The following is a 9,324-nucleotide window of genomic DNA, read 5'->3' on the forward strand; positions in this document are numbered from 1 at the left end:
GCTCTGTGCTGCAGTGAGGAGAGCCTGCGCTTCACTGGTGTGAAGTGCTCTGCACTGCAGTGGTGTGAAGTGCTCTGCATGCAGTGAGGAGAGCCTGTGCTTCACTGGTATGAAGTGCTCTGCGCTGCAGTGAGGAGAGCCTGTGCTTCACTGGTGTGAAGTGCTCTGCCCTGCCTGCGCTTCACAGCCACTTGGAACAAATCACTCTTGTTCCAGATGTTCTCTTTTAGCTGTGTGTGTCCACGCCTGCATGCAGATGCCTGTGGCAGCCAGAAGAGGGTGTCAGATCTCCTGGAAGTGGAATGGGCACTTGTGAGCTACCTAATGTGGGTGCTGGGAACTGAACTCTGGTCCTCTGAAAGCAACAAATGATCTTAACTACTGAGGCAGTCATCTTTCCAACCCCTAAGCTTTCTCTATGTCAGTTCAGTTCTACTCCTAAAATTTTAAGAAAAATATTAATATTTACTTTTGAGGGTACTTTTACTTATTTCACTGATCATAATAAAGATGAAAGGAGACATAAAAGTTCTTTGCAAAATCTGAAGCTTCTTTGTTTTATTTTGGTTCAGATAAGAATGCTAACTTTCTTACCTTTAGCGTCCTGGGGCATTTGCTATTTACCTGGAGCCTTGGCATTTAGACATCTTTGAGTTCCTTGACTTGAAGAAGAACACAGGGAAGGAAGAGCAGCGAGCCCGGGATCTCTTCTTTGCACTTTGGATTCCGGATCTCTTCATGAAGCGAGTGGAGACTAACCAGGTGAGAGGGCTGCCACCTGTGCGCAGTTTTGGGCCCCCAAATTATTACTTTTATACCCAATTTCCATGAAAGCCCGCTTCTTGGAGTGTTTGTAATGGGCTGGGCTGGTTGTATGACATTTCTCATAGCTGGTATTACTTCTCTGTAGGACTGGTCATTGATGTGTCCAAATGAGTGTCCTGGTCTGGATGAGGTTTGGGGAGAGGAGTTTGAGAAGTTATATGAAAGGTATGAGAAAAATATTAATGTTATTATTGTTTGAGCCATGGTTTCTCTTTCTCAGGGTATCCAGATATCAAAATGTGTTTATGGTGGGCTAACACTGAGACTCTTAAGAGCATTTGCCTACCCTGTTGTGAGGCACCAAGTTTGAGCCCTGCCTTTGGATAAAGAGAAAAATATTTAATCATTAGTTCATTTCTAGAAATCTTTGAAAGAGTCTAGAAGAGAGTATAATTATTAATTTGGTTTTTGTTTGATGTTTCTTGACTTTTTCACCAAAATTATTATCTTAAAATTTGGGTGCTTGGTAATTTTTTTAATTGATCCTTATAAAAACTGAGATTAAAGACTAGGTGAGCTATTTTATAGCATAGTACTTTTTAAAAAATTACATTTATATAATTATTTTGGGATTGGGACCCCAAGTGTGCCACAGTGCATATGTGGAGGTCAGAGTACATTTTGCAGGTGTTGCTTCTCTCCTTCCACTGGATGGTCCCCAGGGTCAAACTCAGGGTCTCAGATTTGTCAGCAAGTGCCCTTCCTTACTGAGCCATCTCCCTGGCCCAGTATAGTACTTTTGATAATATAAAATACAAGTAACTAGGACACACATGTTGACAATTCATTAAAATTAGCACAGTAGTGAATTTTGGTTTTTTATTTCTTTGAAGCTGAATGACAGCTTTGCTACAGTTTGAGAAAAACAGCAGGCAGTCAGACTGAACAGCTGGCTGTCAGACTGAATAACAGGTGGACAGACTGAACATCAGGCAGTCAGACTGAACATCAGGCAGTCAGACTGAACAACAGGCAGTCAGACTGAACAACAGGCAGACTGAGCAGCTGGCATGAGGCAGTGAAAGCAGTGCCATGGCTTTGATAATGGCTCTTGTTCCCTTTTATTTTGATAAGTGCTATTGATTTGGTGGGGTCATTTGAAGGAATCTAAAGCTGCTGGTTTTCTGGTGGTCTCAGCTCATGCAGTCTTAAGGCCCTCCCTGCTTTGGATCTCAGCCCCCAGGTAACAAGCCAGGCATCCTGAAAATACCCGTTTGTCCAGCTCTGACTTGCATGTGCGCATAGGCATGCTCCCTCACACACACCTACACAGGCACACATAAAGAAATAAATAGAAGCAGCCTTTTAAGAAAGATGAATATCACTCCCTTTGTCCTCTTCAGTAAAGCTTTGAGAATCTACATAACTTTATATTTTCATGTATTCTTCCCAGGGTATGAATGTTGGAATAATTCTATCTGTCTTTCAGTTACGAGAAGCAGGGTCGTGTCCGCAAAGTTGTGAAAGCTCAGCAGCTTTGGTACGCCATCATTGAGTCTCAGACAGAGACGGGCACCCCATACATGCTCTACAAAGATTCCTGTAATCGGAAGAGCAACCAGCAGAACCTGGGCACCATAAAATGCAGCAACCTATGTACAGAAATAGTAGAGTATACCAGCAAAGATGAGGTAGGCAGAGACGCTGCCGCATCCTGAGGGAATCTTAGAGGTAGTTACTAACTGTGACTCCCTCGCTTGGATTCACTTGAAGTGGTTGAAGGAAATTTTGTTCCCCAGCACTGAAAAAAAAGAAAAAGAAAAACAAAACAAAACCCAGAAACTAAACTAAGCTGTATTTTAAAAATAAGAATTTAGCCACCTGGGAGAATGGGGAACAGCATACATCAAAGAGTTAAGAACATTCCAGCATTCTGACCAGTCAGCTCCCTGTGTAGCTGACGGTGGTAGGTCAGAAATACACTGAGAAGTGATGAGGAGACCCCAGTTTTAGGGGTGGGGGTTTAGCTTAGTTGTAAAGAGGTTACCCAGCAAAGACTGATAAATTCCTTGAGTTTGGTTCTCAGCACTGGTGTCGGGGGTGGTTGTCTGTGTTCACATCTGATAGTTCTGAAGGCTGTAATGATCTCACTGATACAAAGAGAAAAAACTAAAAAGTATGTGATTCTGAATCTTTATATTGCAGGTTGCTGTTTGTAACTTGGCTTCTCTGGCTCTAAATATGTATGTCACTCCAGAACACACATATGACTTTGAGAAACTGGCTGAAGTCACTAAAGTCATTGTCCGAAATTTGAATAAGATAATTGATATAAACTACTACCCTATCCCAGAGGTATGGTTACATGTCCCTGCTTATTGGTAGTTACTGAATCCAAGATGGAGGACAGTTGTCTTGGTCTGCAAGTTCTAATTTAATTTAGATGGATGTCCTTGGAATGGTGTGAGAGAATGGAAGGAGGAGGTCACGTGTATCACATGTACCTTTTGTGTTCAGTGATGTTTTCTTTTTTCCCCAAATCTTTTCACACAAAGGCACAGTTATCAAATAAACGCCATCGGCCCATTGGAATTGGGGTACAAGGTCTAGCAGATGCTTTCATCCTGATGAGGTACCCCTTTGAAAGCCCAGAAGCCCAGTTATTGAATAAACAAATCTTTGAAACTATTTATTATGGAGCTTTGGAAGCCAGCTGTGACCTAGCCAAGGAATGTGGACCCTATGAAACGTATGAGGGCTCTCCAGTCAGCAAAGGAGTAAGTATACAGTTGAGATTTCCCTTTGCCTGTGAGTACACTAATGGGCGGAATAATGGCCCCTCCTCAGAGGATGGAGCCTGGGAGAGTGCGTTTGTTTGCAGAATGGCTTTTACAGATTTAGTTTAGGACCTCGAGATGGGGTTGTTTTGGATTATTGAGGCCTGGATGTGTTCAGGTGGACCCTAAATCCAGCAATCACTGTTCTGCAAGAGACAGTGGGACATTTATGATGTTTCCCAGGTCCTGTCCACACTCAAGTAGAAGACATTGATTATCCATGACTTGTGACCCTGGGGACTAGAATCTGGGGAGCCATCTTAAAATTCTGTTTTCCATGCTGCCCTTGTCATCAGTAGTATGTCTTTGCAGTTTTTACATTTATTCTGATACTCAGAAAGTCTAGTGTATAGTTATTTGAAATTTGATATTCTTAGCCAAGTATGCAGATCAAGGAAAAAGAGAGAGAGAATGTTTTATAAAAGAAATGTATCTTTTTTTCCCCCCTTTGGTTTTTCAAGATTGGGTTTCTCTGTAGTTATTGATGCCTGTCCTGTAACTCGCTCTGTAGATCAGGCTGGCCTCGAACTTACAGAAATTTGCCTGTCTCTGCCTCCCGAATGTTGGGATTAAAGGTCCGTGCCCCCACCATCTGGCTAGGAATGTATCTCAAACTATCTCATGAATGTTAAGATTTCCTGGTTTGCAGATCTGCAGGAATGTGGTGAGACAAGGTCCCAGGCTGCTTCTGATCAATAATGCTTCATGGAACTTTGTCCAGGAGACTCACTGGAGCTGATAGTCCTTTTTAGTTTTTTCGAGACAGGGTTTTTCTATAGTCCTGACTGTCCTGGAACTTATTTTGTAGACCAGGCTGGCCTCGAACTCACTCTTCCTGTCTCTGCCTGCTGAGTGCTGGGATTAATGGTGTGTGTCACCAGCCACCACCACTCAGCCAAGGAGCTTATATTTCTTAATCTGGGGATATGGTAGTTACCCTTTTTTTTAAAAAAAAGTTGGTCATTGTTTTAAATTGCCTTAGAGTAACGTCATAAACATGGGCTGTTTCTTAGATTCTTCAGTATGATATGTGGGATGTTACTCCTACAGACCTGTGGGACTGGAAGCTTCTCAAGGAGAAGATTGCAAAGTAAGTAAAGATGTATGAAGTAGCATGAAAGTCAGGAGGCTGGGGCTTTCTGGCTCTTCAGGAGTATATATGCTGTTACAACTTTGAATCAGGGCTGTGACCTATCTCACAGAAATGGCTTTAGGAGGAAATACGAGAAAATAGTCCTCTGAGTTGCTTGGCACAGTGAAAGCCTTTCACACAGTAAGCTTCTCAGTAGGAGTTGATGTTGTTTGAGGAGCTCTACACCTATGCTACCTAATTTCTTGTTTTGTTATAACTTTTAGTTTTTTCAAGACATGGTGTCCCTATGTAGCCTAGGCTGTCCTAGAACTCACTTAGTAGACCAGGCTGACCTTAAACTCACAGAGATCCACCTGCCTCTGCCTCCAGTGTTGGGATTAAAGGTGTGTGCCACCACTACCTGGCCCAAATAGGTCTACTTTAAAAAAAAAAAATTTTTTTTATTTATACTTTTTTAATTCACTGGGCTTATAAATAGTTTGGAGATTTTTTTGTTTTGTTTTGGTTTTTGTTTGTATATTTAGTAGAAATTCACTCCACATTTCAGACTGACTGCAAACATACAGACCACCACGCCCTATCCTAAATACAGTAATAAAACTGTTCATTATACTCTGTCAGCTGCTTGCGCCACAAAACAAACAGAAACCTGGTTTATTCCTTTCCCCAGAGATAAGCCTTATTTATTGTTAATGTGTTTTTCTAGACCTCTTCCAAACACATACAGTTTGATTATATAAATGTAATTAGAACTTGAGAGATTCTGAAGTTGGTTTGGAGATCTTCTAGTGAAAGAAGATCTTCTAAGTGTTTTCAGCAATTACAGATGATTCTATAGTTGGGATCTAGCAAGTATGACCATAGCGATCTCCTGTCTATGAGCATGATACTGGGATTTACAGGTGAGGAGGTAGAGACATGAGAAAACAGGTGGTCTGCTTCATGCCTTACGTCTAGAAGGTGACAGTGAGATTGCAAATGTCATTGTACAGACCCCCTTAGGACTTGCTCAGTGCTGCACACCATATGGATCAACAGGTAGAATGTAGGAAGGACAGGCTATCTGTATTAGAGGAACATAGGTAATACAGGCAGTGCAGACAGTATGTGTAATGGTGGGAGTCACTGTTAATGCTTGAAGAACAAGTATTTGTTTTGACATTTATGTTTGTTGCCCACCTGGGCAGGAAAATGCTATGGAGGTTGGTCTATACATTTTTTAATGTTTATTTATTGTGTGTGTGTGTGTGTGTGTGTGCGCATACATGTATGTTCATGCATAGAGGTCAGAGGACAGCCTGAAGGAGTTGGTTCTTTCTTACTATGTGCGTTCTGTATGTTGAACTCAGGTAATCAGGGTTGGTGGCAGATGCCTTTATCCACTGAGCCATTTTGTAGGCCTTGGAGTTGGTATCCTATGAAGATTTCTAAGAATGTTAAATAGTGTGTTCTTTAAATATTCTCTGTGCTAAAAAGTGAAAAAATTAATTTTTTTTAGAAACTAGTAATTGGTAGTAGGGGACATTTAGTTTCCTCTGAGTATAATTTCTCCCTTCACACAGGATAGCGGAGAGTTGTGTGAGACATGACTAGTCCTGACCACTTTCCCGGCATGGTGGGAAGGGGCCCTGATCATTAAGGCACATGGTAAAGATGAGTGGGATTGAATGACTGTGCCATCAGGATCCGGATGGACTCATGACTGAGTTCAGGTTACCTGGGCAAAATAGTACATTGAGTACTGTTTGTAACCCGAGTGCCCAGAACAAGTGGGGTAAGTGAGGACTTCATAAGGCTTGCTAGCAGTTACACTGGTTCTGGGTCTGTTGTGGAACAGTGCCTCCTGCTGTGACCGGTACTCCTCCTGTAGTTTGAAGTCAGTTTGTGAGTTGCATACCTCTGGTGGTATGCTCAGCCTCTGTCTGCTGCAGTGTTGGAGAGTAGCTGCCTTGGCAGATGTTGTCTTTAGCACTAACCTCTAATAATCTTTTTCTTTTAAGGTATGGTATAAGAAACAGTTTACTTATTGCCCCAATGCCTACTGCTTCAACTGCTCAGATTCTGGGGAATAATGAATCCATTGAGCCTTACACCAGTAACATCTACACGCGCAGGGTCTTGTCAGGAGAATTTCAGGTGAGACCTTTACACCCAGGTTTATAGGAGCTCTTCTGAAAGCTGAGAGTAAAAACTTACTCCTCATCTTAAACAGCCAGTGACCAGAACTACAGTATGAGCGTAGCTGCCCTAGCTGGCCTTGAGCTGCCCTAGCTGGCCTCGAGCTACCCCGTAGCTGAGGATGACCTCGAGCAGCTCCTTCTTTCTCCACTTCTCAGCTGCTGGGATTGCAGGTGCACACCACCATGCGTGGCTGAGTCAGAGTAGACAAATGCCTACTTTTTTGTTTCTGTTTCTTGAGAAGTCTCACTATGTAAATCAGGCTGGCAGTGAGCCTCCTACCTCTGTCTCCTGAGTACTTGAATTATAGGTATGAGCACTCCCCGCATGTTCCATATATGCTACCTCTCATGCTTTAGTTGGGATATTAAAGGTGCCCACAGAAATGTCATTACTCAGGTATGGTGGCTGTGTTTATAATCCCAGCACTTGGGAAACTGAGGTAGGGGGCACTCTAGCTTTAGGTTAGCCTAGGCTACATAACACCCTCCCCCATCCCATCCCACTTTTTACTCTTGCCATTTTAGAGTAGTTCTCACGTCAAGAATGGTGGTTATGCTTTTAATTCTAGCACTTGGAGGTGGAGACAGAGAATCAGAAGTTCAAGGTCATCTTTGGTGACAAATAACCAGTTCCGTGTGTAGTTTGAGCTTCTTGAGACATAGTCTTAAGCAAAGAGGTCGGAATGCATGGTTCTCAGACACGGTTACCAATGACAATTTCTGTTGGTCAGATCAGTGTTGTTTTGTAAATTCCCAGGTAATTCTTTGTGCTGCAAGGTTGAAAACTACTAATTTAAAAAAAATGGGTTTCTAGAGGTCTTGAAATAAGTTTTGTTTATATAGGAACATTACATTTCTAGTTATTTTGCTGAAGTTTTTACTGTGTGATCACCAAAGAAGAATCAGTTTATATAAACTTTCTTGGCTTAGACAATGTTATTTCTTTTCTTCTTTGCAAATGCTATAGTTTTTCTTAAGCTTTTAAAAACATTTTTGGGGAAGGGGCGGGCCAAATTGCACATGGACAGAGGACAGCTCCTGGGTCTGTCCTTCATATGAGTTCCAGGGAGAAACTCAGGTTGTCAGGTTTGGTGGTACATGCCTTACAGGCTGAGCCACTTAAGATTTGTTAATTATGTGCATGCATACCTGCAGGTGCCGTTAGGGTCTAAGGACATGTGCTGTTCTTGCAGAGGACCCAAGCTTGGTGCTCAGCACCCACACTGGATGGCTTGCAACCACCTGTTATTCCAGATTTAGGGGATTTCATTTGTCTGGCCTTAATGTGTGTATGTACACATACAATCAAAACTTTCAAAAAATTTTAGTTTACAAAAATCCAAGACAAATACTTTGATGATCTGATGTTTATGTGTGTGGTACGTACATGTGTGTATAAATTGTAGAATGATTACTACAATATATTGTTTCTTTAATGATAGATGTCAAGACCTAGAAGGGAGGTAGCTTTGTGTGGTGCAATGATCCTCTCGGTTTTGTTTGAAAAAAAAAAAAACCAAAAAACAAGAAACCAAAAAACAGTGGAGTTTATTAGGGGACCTAATAACCTAATAAGTAATTCAGCTGTCTTACTTTGAGCTCCAGCTAAGCCTGGGATCCTTTCTAGGCCCTGCCAATGTTATTTTATTTCTTCACGTCTTTTGTTTTTTTCATCAGATTGTGAATCCTCACTTACTGAAAGATCTTACTGAACGGGGCTTATGGAACGAAGAGATGAAAAACCAGATTATTGCATGCAATGGTTCCATCCAGGTACAGGCTTGAAATGACGTGTGCTTTCTAAGCTGCACGTTGCGGTGCTGTCTCCCTTCTCCCAGGCAGTACAGTCCACACAGACTGTTTTAATGTGTCTGCATTTCTGCATTGTTATGCTAGTTTTATACACATCTTTACATAGTGTTTCTCCAATAAAACATTAGTTCCTGATTTTTCTGCACAATCGGGGAGCTTTTAAAATCTTGAAGCTTGGGTTGTATTTATTGCCAAGTAAATAAGCATGTCAGGTAGTTGGAATTTGTCCTACAGATTTTTTAAAATCCTGAAATTGGAGTTAAACTTTAAAAATATGGGGGACTGAGACCAGCAGGCTAGAAAGGTACTCAGGTAGTGCTTAACAATAAAGTGATTGCATTTGTGTAGATGGGCGCCTTGGCTAAGCACACCAGCTTGGCAATACCCCCTCCAACTCTCAGATTTTCATGGCAGAAACTGTAGTACCTGCCAGGTGTGTATTTCAATTCAGTCAGTCGTAGGCCTAAGAAAATCACTTGGTCTCTAAGTGCAATCTGTAGCGTTTGGACTTCTTTAAAGTAGTTTATCTTACTGCTTCCTTGGTTTGTGTGTCTTAAAAGCCCTGATTACTTGTGTTTCTGCTGTATATTAGCTTAACTCTTACTTTCTCTCCCTCCCTCCCTCCCTCCCTCCCTCC

At 41.9% G+C, this 9,324-nt stretch overlaps 1 protein-coding gene across 1 annotated transcript in view; it reads left to right on the forward strand.

The window, feature by feature from the left end:
* Rrm1 (ribonucleotide reductase catalytic subunit M1) overlaps window positions 1–9,324 on the forward strand; it is a 35,829-nt gene that overhangs the window by 16,040 nt on the left and 10,465 nt on the right. The window contains exons 10-17 of the mRNA XM_005368824.3: window positions 601–762; window positions 911–990; window positions 2,255–2,456; window positions 2,971–3,120; window positions 3,321–3,542; window positions 4,616–4,692; window positions 6,696–6,831; window positions 8,553–8,648. Of these exons, the coding sequence (XP_005368881.1) occupies window positions 601–762; window positions 911–990; window positions 2,255–2,456; window positions 2,971–3,120; window positions 3,321–3,542; window positions 4,616–4,692; window positions 6,696–6,831; window positions 8,553–8,648 (1,125 nt within the window). The remainder of the gene's footprint in view (window positions 1–600; window positions 763–910; window positions 991–2,254; window positions 2,457–2,970; window positions 3,121–3,320; window positions 3,543–4,615; window positions 4,693–6,695; window positions 6,832–8,552; window positions 8,649–9,324) is intronic.

The sequence above is a fragment of the Microtus ochrogaster genome, unplaced genomic scaffold, assembly GCF_000317375.1.
Source record: "Microtus ochrogaster isolate Prairie Vole_2 unplaced genomic scaffold, MicOch1.0 UNK41, whole genome shotgun sequence".
In the NCBI taxonomy this organism is placed as follows: domain Eukaryota; kingdom Metazoa; phylum Chordata; class Mammalia; order Rodentia; family Cricetidae; genus Microtus; species Microtus ochrogaster.